This window comes from Microcebus murinus, chromosome 15, assembly GCF_040939455.1.
Source record: "Microcebus murinus isolate Inina chromosome 15, M.murinus_Inina_mat1.0, whole genome shotgun sequence".
NCBI classification, from domain to species: Eukaryota; Metazoa; Chordata; class Mammalia; order Primates; family Cheirogaleidae; genus Microcebus; species Microcebus murinus.
Genome location: NC_134118.1, coordinates 43,759,694 through 43,777,043, shown reverse-complemented (window position 1 = coordinate 43,777,043; position 17,350 = coordinate 43,759,694). Strand labels below are relative to the sequence as shown.

The 17,350-nt window shown below is 37.5% G+C and overlaps 1 protein-coding gene across 4 annotated transcripts in view; it reads left to right on the top strand.

Annotated features, from left to right (window-relative positions):
- The window catches only part of GAB1 (GRB2 associated binding protein 1), a 128,766-nt gene that overhangs the window by 97,086 nt on the left and 14,330 nt on the right, over positions 1-17,350 (top strand). For all 4 annotated transcript variants that reach the window (XM_012783811.2, XM_012783807.2, XM_012783812.2 and 1 more), the window contains 3 exons: positions 2,951-3,549; positions 4,822-4,907; positions 5,071-5,374. In XM_012783811.2, the coding sequence (XP_012639265.1) occupies positions 2,951-3,549; positions 4,822-4,907; positions 5,071-5,374 (989 nt within the window). The remainder of the gene's footprint in view (positions 1-2,950; positions 3,550-4,821; positions 4,908-5,070; positions 5,375-17,350) is intronic.

Sequence of the window (17,350 nt, the reverse complement as noted above, 5' to 3'; positions counted from 1 at the left end):
ATGAAAGATATATCTTAAACAAGATTATAAGATATTGAGCGTTATTACTTTTATGACAAAAAGCTTTTTTCTGTGTGGAAAGTGATTGTTACTGGGCTAGGATCAGACATGCGTTTGTTCAAAAAAAATTTTTATATAGAATTTGTTAAGATCCGCAAAACAATTTCTGTAAAACATGCCCTGAGGTGATAGGAACAGCTCACACACATTTCAAAGATGGGTTTCTATATATTTGTTGTAATGGGATTTTACCTGTAAGAGCAAAAAAAATCTTATAAGTCAACACTCATTAATAATACCAAATTCTAACTTGATTTTGCTTGTTTGCTGTGAGTATTTAAAATTACACACTCGCAACTTTGCTACCTATGCTACTAACTAAGATTTTTATTTTATGAAGATTCACAATTATTTTTGAGTAGCAGCTTTTCAAAATCCAACAGCTAAGTGGCAGTTTTCAGTACACTTTCTTTTTACATAGTGTCTTCCATTGATTTCACTGGCATCACAGCTTTCTTACTGCACTGCAAATTAGGTTCAAAATCATTGCCCATCTATATTTTCGTAACAATTTGAACAGTTAAATAACAAATATTCATGTTTGTGCCCACTATTATGCTGTGTGTTCTGAAGATATAAACTAATTATAAATAGTCACCTTTGGAGTTTACAAGTAAGGCTTGTTAAGAAATAAAGATGTGCGAGCATTAAGTATTACAGATGAAGATAATATATGAAAGTTACCTTGTAAACTTTTATTTCTCCTGCAAGAGCTCAGACATGTGCTCTTCTAGCAAGCATTGCCCCAAACTCCCAGGTTGGATTAAATGTCTTTTGGGGTTTTTATGGCATCCTGAGTATGTCACCATATCTGGTTTTATCACAGCATTGGAAATAGATTGATATTTTTACTTATTATTCACTAAACTATAAGCTGATCAGAGCAGGGAGTTTATTTATTAATCCTTATACCTCTCACCCCTCTTAACTCTGCATTTGAATTAAATAAAGTGCAAATTTTAGAATATGTGTAGGTGCATTAGAAATTCTACAAAGGGACAGTGCACGTGTTTTAAAGATGGAGAAAACAGGAGCTATTTATAGGAAGAGTAGGGTTTGAACTGGACTTAGCTGTGAGAGAAGAGGAGAATATGATTAGTAATTTGTACAAAAACAGCATGAGAGTTAGGAGAGGTGAGAATGAGGGTGGTGAAGGAAGATAATGAGGAAGGAGGGAGCCTCTAGGAGGAAAAGGTTCAACTTGGGGAGTGGCAGGACAAGAGATGGGACATTGAAGGTGGAGCCAGGCTATTAGTAACCTAAATGCTCTGTGGATCACTTTGTGGCCTAATAGTTCCCACAGCCTGTAGGGACCCTTAATAGATTTTTCTCTGAGTAGGTGAGTGATAGAAAAACCATGCTTTGAAAATATCGCTCTTGAGCAGAGCAATGTAGCAGTCTGGTTCCATGAATAGATTGGGAGAAGGAGAAACTAGAGGAAATTCCAGTAGGGAGAGTTGAGTTAGGAGAGTCTCAGCAGGGACATGGACTTGGGGTGGTGGCAGTGGGAATAGATCAGGGGAACAGGTGGGCAGGTAAGACGGATTCAGTACAGGCTTGATTATGGGGATCAAAGAGAAAGAATCAAGCTAATTGGATTTTGAGCCTGGAGAATCTGGATAAAGTCATTTCTTTCGGTGCAAGTCAGGAAGAGCAATCAATTTGAGAAGTAAATTGGATTTGGTTTGGGGCACATAAGCAAGGTAATACTGCGGTAACCAAGTAGAAATACCAGTTTGACCAATATGAGACTTAGAATTTGGTGGGAAGACAGAGTTGTTAGCATTCAAAGAGGAAGGTGATAATGAAAAAGGATTCACTAGTGGCATGTGTGGTAAAAGGTTAGAGGACTGAACTCTGTTAGCCATTCCCACGTGGAGAGACAGAAAAAGGAACCAGTCAGTGAAACAAGGGAAAAATCAGTGAGGGAGAAGGAAGAATCCTTCACAATATGGGTTCTCTGACACCAAAGGGGGAGAGTTTCGATGAGTAAATGCAATACAGTATATAGTGCCAGGGGTTACTAACAAATCAGGGAAGATAAGCTCTTTTTAAAAAACTATCATAAGTTATTTAGAGGAATGTTTAAATTCCTATACAACTTTGGACAACATGCATAGGAAGTTCATATATCTTATTTAGCATTAAGGAAGTGTGTGTGTGATTGTCTTGTACTCCACATTTCTGATACCTCAAAAAGCAGAGGCTGCAAATGTTAACCCAAAGCATAAAATATACTTTAATGAGGTTTCTCAAGGTTAATTATTATTTGGAGTTGGTTAACTCGGTGTCTTGTATGTTGATCCTCTTTATAGTGTTGGCTAAATGTTTGTTAAAGAAAATTAGTGGAAGGGAAGATACATGAAACCTCTTAAGTTGTTACCTACTTGTAGGGCACATTGAATGTATTCAATACCAGGTAATCACTAGACTTTCAATTTTACAGAACAACAAATTTGCCACAGGAAAGTTTAAGAACAGTGGATCGACTTTATAAACTGTACTTTTTGCATGTTCTTCAAGAAAATGCTTTTCCTTGTGTCTATACATTAATCATTTACCTTTCCCAGAGCTTTGTGATATCTAATTCCAGTGCTTAAGGGATTGTGGTCTTATGTGTAAATTTAATAGGTGGAGTTGGGGGTGTGGGCAGGTACAGGGCAGGAATTAGGGAGAATGCTTTTGGTGGTTTTGTGGTGGTGGCTTTGTTGTCTGGTGTATAATCATAAAAACTAAAGAATATTTGTGCTTTAAATCTCATGGATCATGCAAAAAAAAATCGAATGAAAAAAGCCCCTATCTTTTGATTGCTAAGCTATAAAAATATTTATTAAAAATGTATTCTTATATCTTCACCATGTTTATTCTGTCGTTAACAATTTTTATTTAGAACACATGCTGATTCTGCAAAATCCACGTCTTCTGAAACAGACTGCAATGACAACGTTCCTTCTCATAAAAATCCTGCTTCCTCCCAGAGCAAACACGGAGTGAATGGCTTTTTTCAGCAGCAAATGATGTATGACTCTCCACCTTCACGCGCTGTGTCTGTTTCTGTCGACTCCAGCCTCTATTACCTGCCCAGGAGCTATTCCCACGATGTTTTACCAAAGGTGTCTCCATCAAGTACCGAAGCAGATGGAGAACTCTATGTTTTTAATACCCCATCTGGGACATCAAGTGTAGAGACTCAAATGAGGCACGTGTCTATCAGTTATGACATTCCTCCAACACCCGGTAATACTTACCAGATCCCACGAACATTTCCAGAGGGGACCTTGGGACAGACGTCAAAGCTGGACGCTATTCCAGATGTCCCTCCACCTCGGCCACCGAAACCACACCTAGCTCACGACCGGTCTCCTGTGGAAACGTGTAGTGTCCCGCGCACGGCCTCAGATGACAATAGTCACTGTGTCCCCACAGCTGGGATGCCGCCGTCGCGGAGTAACACCATTTCCATTGTGGATCTGAACAAACTGCGAAAAGGTCAGCTCCAGTTGGCTTCTACTCTGTTAGAGGGCAATGGTAGAAAATCTGTTTTTCTGAATATATGGTAAATATACTATGCTGTAAAAAAATAGTCCTTTTTTTTTTTTTTTTTGCTTCAGCTCTGCAGTTACCTGCTCATGTAACCAAGATATCAGAGTCTCAGTAGATCCCTGGAAGGGTGTATACGCGTGCATGTGTGTTCACACATGTGTGCATTTGTGCTCTGTTGGAAGGGAGAAAGAGTTGGAGTTTTTTTATCCCTGAAGAAGTATGGCGTTAGTAATGCCTTCCTGCTTCAGGAAGTATGCCCCTCTCTTTCCTACTCTCTGTAATCCTGGGTGGATAGCTTCTCTGTTGGGCAGAGGAGCAGGAAATGGACCAGCCACAAAGCCTCTCCGAGTCAGAGCCTTTCCTGTATTTGTGTGCCATTATGGCTGCTTCTAAGTCACATCTGTTGGACTCTGTTTCCTTCCTTCCTATATAAGCAATTTTTACTTTGTGTCTAACAGGTGATATTCTCTTCCAATCAAGCCATTATACTTTTTGTTTGATTTTATTTAGTTTTTAGAAGCTGAATCTTTTCTCCCCTTATCACTAGCCACTTCTTATTGCTAGTGAGTATGCTTCTTTAATACCATCTCCTAGAGCCTGCACCCAAAAGTTACAGACTTTGAGAGGAGAAAAAATGGGTCTGGGTTATTCTCTGAGATGCTCAAAGTCCTAAAAACACAAAGTGCAAGATTTTAATGAACATACCTTAAACACGATGTGCTAACATCTCTGTATTTTGTGGTAGAGTTTTCCAGCTATGTTAAAGACAAAAATTTAAGGTATTGTGGATAGTACTTACATCAGTACTTACTTAATCCTTCAAAAGAATTTCTTTAAGTGACTGTGTAACCTGACTATAAGCTAATAAGATGTAAATTAGGCCTAAGGTGGTACAAAAGATGAGAAAATAGAAGTATTTCTCTTCTTCATTTTTACAGAAGCCATCTCATCCCAGCCTTAGACATTTACTCACTCTCATAATTAGATACTGGTATTGGTTAGCATATAAGTGAGTGTCTGCATTTTCTAGTGGTTTAATATGCCAATTCAAGACATTATTCCGTGAGCATCGTTTTTAACATCTGTGTGTGAGTGTGTGTGTGTGTGTGTTTGTGTGTGCACATGCATGCTTGTGTACAGGAAGAATAGGTCATTCCTGATTACTCTGAGAGCTGGCAAAGATAGGAAGAAATGTTGATAGTTTGTTCTTTGTTTTAGATGCTAGTTCTCAAGACTGCTATGATATTCCACGAACATTTCCAAGTGATAGATCTAGTTCACTTGAAGGCTTCCATAACCACTTTGTAAGTATGCTTGACATCATTGAGTGTATTTCATTATCACAGTCTTTATACTTAGTACCCTGAGACAAAATGAGATCATAAAATGAATGGGTGTGACTTACAATTGTGTTTTCACATTTGACAGTAGTTTTTGTTTATTAAAAGAAATATATGTGTGTTTTAGAAAACCAAAAATGTGTTGACAGTGGGAAGTGTATCAAGTGAAGAACTGGATGAAAATTACGTCCCGATGAATCCCAACTCACCACCACGACAACATTCCAGCAGTTTTACAGAACCAATTCAGGAAGCAAATTACGTGCCAATGACTCCAGGAACATTTGATTTTTCTTCATTTGGAATGCAAGTTCCTCCTCCTGCTCATATGGGCTTCAGGTCTAGCCCAAAGACCCCTCCCAGAAGGCCAGTTCCTGTTGCAGACTGTGAACCACCACCTGTGGATAGGAACCTCAAGCCAGACAGAAAAGGTAGGGAGAGCATGGAAAAGTAAAAGGATCAGTGGGGTGCCAAGTTAGATATGTATTTAACTGTTGTTAAATCCAAAACAGAATTGGGACCAACTTTTGAACTATTTCACATTACCTTAACCATCACTTCATTTAACCAAAGCAGTACTGCTATTTATAAACTACTAGTTATATGTTGATGCCCATGTGAGATTATAAATCTCCTCTCTGTAGAGCAGAGGTTATGAACTAAAATGCCCACAGAGATTGGCAGGCAACTGGGGAGAATTAGAAGAAACTGGAATGCCCTTGCCTCATCTAAATGGAGTAACTGACTGCTACTTAGCCATATTCCTTTTTTGACTTGTGAAAATACGCACCCATACAGAAAAATTTCTAGTGTATCAAGAAGCCAGAAATGTCAGATCTCATATGTAATATCGCTTGGTTTTTAAAATTCTATCAACTAATTTAATTATTTTTTGAAAAAACTTTGTACTTCTGCAATGCTAGATAATGGCTTTCAACCACTATTTAGCAACCTCCAGAGTACATAATATCAAATCAGACAAGATTATTGCTATGTAGTTGACATAATTATTTAAGAACAGTGAAGTTGTATAATCTTTCCATTCTTTCTGTATAACAACTTTTTAAAAATTACTCTGCCTTTGCTGGGGTATATGTGAATGCTTCTAGTCTTTTCTTTCATACTGGCCTTCATAAGTAACATTAAATTCTAAGGTAGCATGTTTTGTTAAGAACTGTGTAAAAGAAAATTTTCGACCAAATTGGGTAATATATGCCCAGGTTTTTAAAATTTTGGTTTAAGTGGTTTAAAACACAGACCACTTGATGTGTTGCAGCATGCTGTTAGTGTAGCTTCATCTTGACCACCACATGTGTTAGCATAAGTGTGTTGAGTGGTACAGTTTCTGGCTTACTGCATGGGATTTCAGCACATTAAAAAGCCTCATGCTATATGTAGCTTTTTAAGAATACCTAATGTTTGTGTAAATTTCTCATTAACTCTGGGCTCATTAATATTAGTTCTAATTATGTTTCCATTGCGGGGAACAGAGACTGAGACTCAGAGTATCTTAAGAAAAAGGATTCGGTTTTGTTTGTTAAGGCAAGAAGGAAGGATGCACCTGTGCCAAAACAAGGTTATTGGGAACTGAGGCCGTTCTGGGGGACTGTTGCTCTGTCCTGCTCTTTCCTTGCATTTCTGTTTCATGGGAAGTCTGTCTGCTTTGTTCTCTTTCATATTCTCCTTCTCTTCTGTTTTCTTCTACTTTGTATCCTCTGCCTTAAATGGGTTCTGCTTTCTGAGCGCTTTGGCCTACAGTGCCCTTCTGTGGCCTCAATTCTGCCCCAGGCTCTGTTTTGTGTGCTCTGGCAGCTTCCGTGTCAGCTTCGCATGGCCTCGTTTGTTATCTACTCCCTTCAGATTGCAGAGGTTATCTCATTGGTCTAACTTGTCCTTTCGCACCAGGCCACATGGTACATTATAGGAAAGCCCGTAGAGTGGCTGCTGTTGGGCCAAATGCCCACCTTTGTCCCACAGCCATAAAGATGGTCGTGTGTAATACCAGTGGCCACCAAGGCTGCCCCGGCAGCAGGGCCAGAATCAGGGGTGGTTATTTTAGAATGGGTATGAGCATCATAGGCTTTTTAAAATTAGATAATATTTCCTTTTGCATATCGTTATCTTCATTGTCTCTAAATATATTTTAGACATTATTACTCTTCTTTTGTTTACAATATGCAAAAGTATGTTCGGACATGTATAGATTTATAATTGGTTCACAGATCGCTGAAGGATTGAGACACAAGTGTCACGAACTCTTTGAAATATATTTTTTAATGTTAAACTGGCGCTTTCCCTATTTTCGTGTAATTAATGCATGTTAGGAGCAAATCTCTACTTTTTAACCCCAAACCTAACAGTTTTATGTCTTGAGGTCCCAAATGAATGTGGAGGCAGTAAAGTTGGGTAAGGGTACTGAGCTCTGAGTCCTGCCTCCTGAGCTGCCTTGGCTGCTCTTTCATCCCCTTGGGCTCTGCAGAACACATTTTGAAAACTCCCAGCGTATTTCACAGTTAGTGATTCCATGTGGTAAACATGATATGAAATCAGAAAAGATCCCTATTTATATGTTAGGAAAGTCTTAACATTGTAATGATATCCTTTTAGTATCATCTAGGTCTGATATAGTTCATGTATCTCATATTTTATATTATTTTATGTATATATCATAATTTGGCATACTAGAATATATACTACATATATGTATAATTACACATCCCTATGTATATAGTGAAAGTACATGGAGCAAAGGACTGTATATACTGAAGGTACTGTTATTCTAGCACCCGAGAGATTACTGTCCTAGTTCTATAAATTAACCTAAAGTGACATTACAGTAGAACAGAACAAAGTAAGCTCTTGGTAACTTTCTGGAGGTAGTGTTCATTCTTTTAAAAATTAACTGTTCAGAGACAATCCTGAGCTAATTGGCCAAATTATTTATTTGATATATTTGCTTACATACAAAATGAACTGAGAAAGAGCACCCATTTTGAAATACCTGCATAGTTTTTTGCAAAATCAATAATAGCTTTAATAAAACGGTAAAGAGTTTACTACAGTCATAGCATAAAAAAAAGTTTTTACTTTTCTTTAGTATTCTTCTACTTTTAAAATAGATATGCTGTAAGAGATGAAGCATGAGAAAGTATGTAAAATTGCAGGGCAAACTCTCAAATCACTTTAGAAAGTTAAAACGGTTCAAGAAAAAAACACATTTTAAAATGCAAATTCAGATCTCAAAGCAAAGTCTATCCTTAAAAACTCAAACTGCAAAACAAATGTCTTATTTGGTCCTAAAATTCTTCTCATTCATAGCATCAGATGAGTCTATTTTAATTTCAAATTTTGTGACATCAGATAAATGACTTAATGTGTTATTCCAGCATCCCTTAAAAACTCACAGTAAGTCAGCGTAGCTTTATTAGTTTCAAAGCCTCATATAACTAGTTCAATGCCCAATATAACTGTTTTTGTGATTATCTTCTTTGAAAGGATCTACAGTGAGTGACATTCTAGCCTTGTTTATATCCCTAATAATAGACGTCAGCTGCTGTAGTTTGTGGTACAGATGAGTTTTTCAAATACTTGTGAGTTAAGTGAAGCTGCAGAAATACATAGATGTTCTTAACACACTTACACTTAATGTATTATCATGGACCCCTTGCTGATTCACAGTAGCTGTATTTTCAGCATACTATTTTTGTCACTGTAGGATTTGTTTTGAACCAAGTTTTGTGTATACTCATGGAAGGAGGAACATATTTTGAGCATATTGTGTTAAATATTAGGAAAGCACGAATCATTAGAAATGGAGGACAAATTATATTTTGACCACTTCAATTGAAAGTTGTGTATTTCTAGTGGAAAAGCACTGTTGTAACATTTGGGGAAATTTATGTATCTGTTGTGGCTTCTCTTACTTACTTAAAAGTAAGTCCTTACATAAAGATGCCATATTTAATCTCTAAACTTATCCAAGCCCCCCTCTCTCTATCCAGTCTCCTTCTGACATGCTGCAGCAGCTGCGTGAGCCCCAAATGCTGTCTTCATGTTTTGTTGTGTTTGGCCTTGTCCACTCATGCCCTTCTGCAATAGTCCCGAACATTTGTTATCGCACTGGTTTTTAAAAAGCAGTGCAAGGCTTCTTAGGGTGTTTTTATACACCAGTCTGGTTAAAGTATCTTGAGGTGTAGGTCTTCAACTTGGTATAGGAGGATCCAGAAGACCAGTCCCAGGGAGCTTCCCTAGGAGAGCTTTTTTTGGCATAGTGATGTATTTGCTCTATAAACATTTTTTAAAGAGATCCTCTAAAGAAGTTTTTGAATGTGATTAAAATTTAAAATGCTTTTTTAAAAAACTACATTTGTGTAATAAATGTTTGGAGGATGGGTGATACCAGGAGATGTAAATTGATGTTGATAAACAGGTGTTAGCTTATAGTCTCAGCTACTTGGGAGGCTGAGGAGGATCCCTGGAGCCCAGGAGTTCAAGGCAGTGAGATACAATGATGCCACTGAACTCTAGTCTGGGTGACAGAGTGAGACCAAGACCCTGTCTCTAACAATCAGTCAATCAATCAATCAATCAAAAAAATTAAGTCAGACTTTGGATTAAATTTACTATAGATTAAAAGAAATAAATATGGAGCACATTTTTACAGCATACCCTTAATATGTGGGGCTTTTTCCCCCTAAATATTCTCTTGGCCTTCAAGTATAATTATCATTATTACATTCCTCTTTATCAACCAGACCATTAAAATAAGTATAAAATTTTTTCAGTAAATTTTGAATTTACTTTTTGGAATTAGCAGGTAATACTATACTTTGTGACTTTTCTTGTTTCTTGACTTTGGGAGTGCTTACCGGAAATAGCATAATCTTTTTGAAAGAGTAAATAATATAGGCTACACTAAGCTTGTAATAAATAATACAGAAAATAAATTTTCCACCTAGAGTTGAATTTATAATAGTTACCTATCAGAATAATGCTTAATAGTGTTGGAACTCTTCAGAAAGGATTGTACCTGCTTATTTGGAAAATGTCCTCACATGATTTTTCTTGACCATATTTGAGATTACCAACTTTTGAAGTAACATTCATTTGTTCTTTTTTTCCTTTTAAAGGACAAGCAAAAATGTATGCGATTAATCAGACTAAACAGCATCAGCTTTAAGAGAAAGGCGGTTCATTAACATTTATTCAACACAAATTTAAGCGCCTGTCAGTTACAGGATATGCTACCCTTTGCTAGGCGTTAAGTCTCCAAAGGCAAGGAAGGAAAAGGTCTCTCCCCTGAAGAAGCTCACTGCCTAGTGAGGGAGGTAGAAAAGCAAACACATTATCATAATTACCATGGAAGGGGCTGTGGTTGAGGTAAGCTCTTGGCACTATTAGGAAAGCTCCCCTGAGGAAAGTCTGAGAGTGTGAGTGGCAATTAAATGATGTTAGAGGAGGCTGGCAAGGATATTCTAGTCAGAATAAACAACATACCCAGATCCTTTACAAAGAGGGAGATGAGACAGGCCCAGAGTCATGGGTGGGTTGGTGAGAGGGAGGGAAGAACATACCAAAGGAGGAACAAATGCCAAATGCCTGGCGGGTGCCTCATCCTGAACCTTACAGTTTATGCTAAATGAATTTAGACTTTATTCTGAGTGTGCCATTAAAGAATTTGACACAGGCAAGTGACATAATCAGATTAGCCTTAGAAAGCTCATTCTGATTTAAGAATACAATAGAAAAAAATAATTGTGTGTTCTTTAATGTAAAATGTTATAAAAATCGCTTTTCTCCCTTAGAGAGTGCTTTGCCCAGTTTTCCAAATCCAGGATACTTGAAGCCTTGGTTGAGACAGGATCGAATGAGAAAGACATAACAAAAGTCCCCTTTTTGGTGCCTACAACTTGTGAGACTTCACAGTGATTTTTAGAAGTTTTGATATACTTGGAATATAAGTAGAGATTATATAGCCGTAACAGTGCAACTTTATACCGCTTTCAGAGAAACAAAACTGGTGAGTGAAGTGCACATTTTAAAAAAAGAAAGGAAGATATCAGACACAAGATTTTTTTATTTTCTGGAGTGAATGTCTGAAGCATGTCCAGGCCTTCATTTTAAAAGAGCACCTTTTCTGGGACAAATAGGTAACCAAAAAACAAAAAGCACCCTGCTCTATGCTGCTCTGTTTCTTAGGGTTGCTTGGCAGTGATGCTGCTGCACTGAGACTCTTTTTGCCTTAAGATGACTGTTTGCAGAAGAGAAAGTATTTGTGCAGTTTGCAAGGCTGTTTTCTTTAGCATACTTGGAGACAGTTCCTTGGAATTAAAATCATCTCACTGTTTCTGATGGGCTTTAGCTTGTAAGAGTTTGAAAGTGTTCTCCTTTTTGAACACACAAATGATATGAGAGCAAAGCAAGGGAAGGCTTATGGATCATATGGTGAGCATTTTTGCTTCTGAATAGCATACATTTCCTAGTTAATGGTGTTTTGATATTTTTTCTTTTAGTAAGCCATTAAAATAGGTTGCAGTGGTGAGGCTCCACAGCAGTATTGCAAACAAATGTTAGAATAAGAATGCACGAGGCTAGAATTCCTTTATTACCATTAACAACCATTACCTCCCATTAAATGATGTTGGGCAAATCAGTTAACCTCTCTTTGTATACATTTCGTTGTTTTAAAATGTAAAATTAGCACTCTGGGAGGCCAAGGCTGGTGGATTGCTGGAGGTCAGGAGTTCGAAACCAGCCTGAGCAAGACCTTCTCTACTATAAATAGAAAGAAATAAATTGGCCAACTAATATATATAGAAAAAATTAGCAGGGCATGGTGGTGCATGCCTGTAGTCCCAGCTACTCGGGAGGCTGAGGCAGAAGGATTGCTTGAGCCCAGGAGTTTGCGGTTGCTGTGAGCTAGGCTGCTGCCATGACACTCGCTTTAGCCTGGGCAACAAAGTGAGACTCTGTCTCAAAAAAAAAAAAAAGTAAAATTAGAAGATCTCCAAAATATGCATAACTACAATACTCTTCAGTTTTAAAATTCCGTAATTATGTGATATATAGAAATAACACAAATTCATGGAAGATATAAAATTGTTGCCAAATATATACCTATGTTCCATTATAGGTGGCTATACTATCAGAGTAACACATTAATTTATACTTCTTGATCAGTAGGGACCACCTCACCTTTATGCTTCATGACTCTTGATTGTAAAATGTGTTTAATAAAAACTTGTCATATAAATAAAGTTACTCTATATCCCATATACCTTCAAAGAAAAATCTCAACTAGTAAAAAATATTCTTAATTTGCAAGGTGGAAATTTGGTAAAACCAAATCTATCTTTGTGCTGTAAGTCATACATTTGAACTTTTTTTTTGTCTTTTTAAATGTTGAATAAATTGGTAAAGAATACTCATCTAAAGTTATATTTTTAAGGAATGTGGAGATCTTTTCCTTAAAAGTTTTATTTACTATTTCAAACAATTAAATTTGGATTAATTTGCACCAGTCTGCTCTTTTAAGATATTTTTGGTTTACTTCATTCGTTTAAAGATCATCTATTTGAATGGCTGGTATATCATATTAGGTAATGAGAATACTAAGATTAAAGATACCTTTTCTTCCCTGGAGGAGATTTCTTTGTAATCAAAGCAAAGTATTACAGTGTGAATGCCTGAGAAATATCCACATGGGGTGTTTTATGGATGTGAGGTATCTAGATTAGGATCTTGGGAGAAAGATCTAGACCAGAGATTAAGATTTACCATTATACTCCAGATTAGGGAGCAGACTACATATGCCAGAGATTGAAAACCTGCCTAAGAGTTAAAGCACAGTGGGAATTTCACCCAGTAGTCTGTATTCTTTGTTAAATTATTTTGCATTCTTTGTTCAAACCTAGTTTAGTAAAGCCAAATTGTAACTGCCTTGGGTTTAACGATTGAGGCTGAAATGAATTACACACTGTTTACTCTCAGAATTTGAGGATCAGTGTCACTAAAGTTCATTTTTGCCTTTGCTTTAGTATTCTTATTTCTCATTGTCTATTTTCACACTTTTCTTCAATAACCAGAAAAAAATTTGCCTGTTTGCCTACAGGCAGTAAAGGAGAAGAAAAAGCTTAGACAGGCCTACTTCCAACTTGGACTTACTTTTCTCCCTTCACTCCTCATAAGCGAATTTGGGCTATTGTTTGAGTATGACTTTCATTTCTGTTTGTAACGTAAATGTTGAATTGAGTTTGAAAGGACATAGAGAAATAAAGTGCCTCAGTTCAACTTTTCTATGTTGTGGCTTTTGCCCTAAAATCAACCTAAGCTTTGCATAGAATAGAAAATATGTATAAATTTTATCAATGCACTTTTAAAATCTCAATATAATTATACCATATTTTTCTATCAAGAAAACCAAGGAATGCTCTAGAAAAAGAGTATCTTTTTAGTACTCATCCTGGAAAAAAGATAATAGAGATGAGGAATAATTTGAGTGAAAGGTTTACTGATCCCATGCATCTGCTTTTGGCTCCTACAAAAAAGTCTCCTTGGATCATGTGACTTCTTTGAAAATTATTTACATCACATTGTATGCATCATTACAATCACTTATACTTGTTCTCATTGAGACCAACAAGAAATTACTGGTCATGGAGGTAAAGCTTTCAGAGAAATGTAATGATTTTATGTATCTATTTGAATGTTTGTTTAATGTTAAAATTTAGTTGGGGCCGGGCGCGGTGGCTCACGCCTGTAATCCTAGCACTCTGGGAGGCCAAGGCGGTTGGATTGCTCGAGGGCAGGAGTTTGAAACCAGCCTGAGCAAGAGCAAGACCCCGTCTCTACTATAAATAGAAAGAAATTAATTGGCCAACTAATGTATATATATGTAAAATTAGCCGGGCATGGTGGCACATGCCTGTAGTCCCAGCTACTCGGGAGGCTGAGACGGTAGGATCGCTTGAGCCAAGGAATTTGAGGTTGCTGTGAGCTAGGCTGATGCCACGGCACTCACTCTAGCCTCAGCAACAAAGTGAGACTCTGTCTCAAAAAAAAAAAAAAAAATTGGGAGGATTTACTGTACACAAAAGCAAAACAATACAAATGTTCTTTTGAGAATAATTATAGTAAGGATTCCAGATTGAAATAAGGATATAGGAATAAGAGCATGAACCCTCTCTCTGGATTCAAAGGATTTAACTTCTGGCTCTGCCAATCATCATCTGTGTGACTCTGGGCAAGTTACTTAACCTCTCTAAGCTCTAACCTATTCAGTTATAAAATTATTAAAATTTATTATAATTGTACCTTCCTTACAAGGTTGTTGGGAGTATTAAACGAATTTTTAAAGTGTCTAGCACATAAGAAGTCCTCAATAAATGGTCATTATTAATAATTAAGTGTAGTGGTATTTCTCAGGGTAGTCTTAGAAGGAAATTTATTATAACTTGAGCTTTGTATAGAAATTAAAGACACTGATAAAACAGTGATGATATTGATGGCGAAAGAATAGAGAAAGGGCTGGAATTTTAAAGTTATATGTGAGAAATAGGTAAGGAAATGGTCTTACCAGAGCAGACAGCAATTCAGGAAAAGAATGTGATATAAAAAGCATCTGTAGCTTATTCTTGTGGCATTTGCATGTTCTCCATGACTTCTCCAAACTGCCGATATGAATTCTGTGTTCTTACCTGTAAAATCATTTGCCTCCTTGCAATATAATTCATTGAATAGAACTTAAAAGTAGCTGGGTACTATTAGTACATTGCACTTGTCAAGATAAAAACATAGAGACGAATCTCTCAATTTAACACTTTATTTGGGAAGCAAGAATTGCAATTCAGTGCATACACACAGACTAGGTGGTCTTTGTTGGGTCTGAAGAACAAGGAGAAGGTTGGGGTTTTATTAGAAAGAAAACTGTCAGGTGTTGTTTTGATAGAAAGCTCATTGGCACTAGAGAAGCTTTGAGGAGCTGGCAAGCTCTGATTGGTGAATGACGGTTGTAGGTAAAACTAGTCTTAGAGTCACAGCAGGTTGTTTTAGCAGCTACCAGATAAAACTGGTCTTAGGGTGATAGCAGGACATTTCAGCAGCTGGGCTTGTGACAAATTTAATTGGGGAGTAGGTGCTACCCTCAAGTGCTTTTTGCCTCATTCTGAATTAGTTGGGGATGACAAGAATATCCCAATTTGTGTAACCAACTTTCGCACACTGTTCTCACATAACGGGGCCTTTAATGCTGCTTATCGTTTCCTGTATCTTTACGGTTTGACGACCATTTTCTCCTAGCTGAAGAAAACTAAAGCAAAATAGGAGTTGAGGTTTTCTTTTTTATCTATTAAGATTACTTTCTCTTCCTTCCCAAAGAGTAGATTTGTTCTTGTTTTTCTTTTCTGAAGCATAGGTTTTAAGAAGAGCCTCCTTGTTATTTTTCGCAAGTTTGGGATCCTTCAGGACTGTACACATCAAGCCAGCATTTGTACAGGCTTAGCTTACTTTCTGATTGGCCTCAACTACCTGCTCCTTCCATTTTAGTGCTTGTCATTTTTGTTGCCATATTGGCAAGTCATTAGCATTTTAAGACCAAATACAGATGGTCGAAGGAGATATGGACTACTAAACTATGACCCTGAGGTTCTGTGCCTAAGGATCCAGGAAATGGTATCATCTCGATGGCGGTTGGACGTGGAAAATCATGTTGGTTTGGAAGAGAAATGATTAGTTTCAAGTAGTGGAAGGCAAATCAGAAGAGACCTGTCAGGCAGTTGAAGTGTAGGACTAGAGAAAAAGTGAGAAAGCGAAACTAGGTAGATTTAGCAGTCACGTGACCTTGATTATTTAACCTCAAGCATAGATAAGATACTTTTAGGGCTCAAAGTTGAGAAATGCAGAGTGTCCATTGAGAGATATCACAATGGAAAAACACAGAAAGGAGGCGAAGAGCTATTGAAAATGGGTCTTTCAGAAAAGGAGGATGGCGGACAGACCAGCAAACCAGAAGTAGTTCTAAGAGCATTTTGTAATTATTAAACCTCACATCACCAATGTGAGGTTTAGTAATAACCTGGGCAATGGTTATTTAATAATGACCAGGTTACAGCGGCTGTATGTGCCATTCAGGTAGCTGTAGGTATCCCTAGCCACATCCATGTGTTCAGAGTAACACCAGCTGTACTCATGAATGTAGTAATTAGCACACTTCTCCCTTTCTCTAGTCAAGTTTCTTAGTCTGTGACTGTGTAGCACAGTTTGAGATAGCCATCAGATCTCAGACTGCACTGAAGAGTTCAAAACTGAAATCTTCCTCAAAATGGAAATAGAGGTAAAGGCAATGTGGCATAGTGCTGGAGTGTCCCGCCAGCAGCTGGCAGGCTAGAGGAAGCCTTTATTCTGCCACTGATGAATGTGGGAGATGAACTTAACCTCGTCATTCTCCCAGGGTCTCTCATCCATAAAATGAAGAAGCTGAATTTGGTCTGTAAGGGCCTTTCAGCTCTAAAAATAAATGTATTTTTCTAGTAGTTAAACTTAGCCCTCTGCCTTATACTATTTTTGAAAGGTGGTGTATTATTTGGGGAAGTTTAAAAAGCTGGTATCCTCTTTTGTTTTAGTAAAGTGTCCTGCCAGCGTGGGCAGGATACCTCTGGATGCCTCAGGGTTAGACAGTGGATCATGCCCCCAGTTTTTTTTGTTTTGTTTTGTTTTGTTTTGTTTTGTTTTGTTTTGTTTTGTTTTGTTTTGTTTTGTTTTTGAAGCAGAGTCCCATTCTGTTGCCCAGGTTACAGTGCTGTGGCTTCAGCCTAGCTCATAGCAACCTCAAACTCCTGGGTTTAAGCGATCCTCTTGCCTCAGCCTCCCGAGTAGCTGGGACTACAGTCTTGCACCATCACGCCTGGCTAATTCTTTCTATTTTTAGTAGAGACAGGGTCTCACTCTTGTTGAGCTCCTGGTCTTGAGCTCCTGAGCTCAAGCAATTCTCCCACCTCGGCCTCCCACAGTGCTAGGATTACAGGCGTGAACCACCATGCCCTGCCATTGCCCCAAATTTTCATACTCACATTTTAAACTCAGCCTGCCTCATTTCTGAATAAACTTGATGCATTAATTGTCTTAGAAAATTGATTAATGAGAGCATTTTGATTTTTTATAACCCAGAGAATCACATTTTAAGAAGCTTAGATTTCAGTAGATAAGGTACCTAGATATCAGTGTTTAACCAGCAAATTCTAATTTTGCCATCTAATAGATGTCAACTTTGTAAATTCTAAGAAAAACATTTGGTGATATTAAGAATAGAGTGGCTTAAATTACTGATTCTAATGTTACTGGTACTTTGGCATCCAGACTTCTAAATGGGAAAAACGATGAGACCGGCGGCTAGATATTAACCTCATACTCTT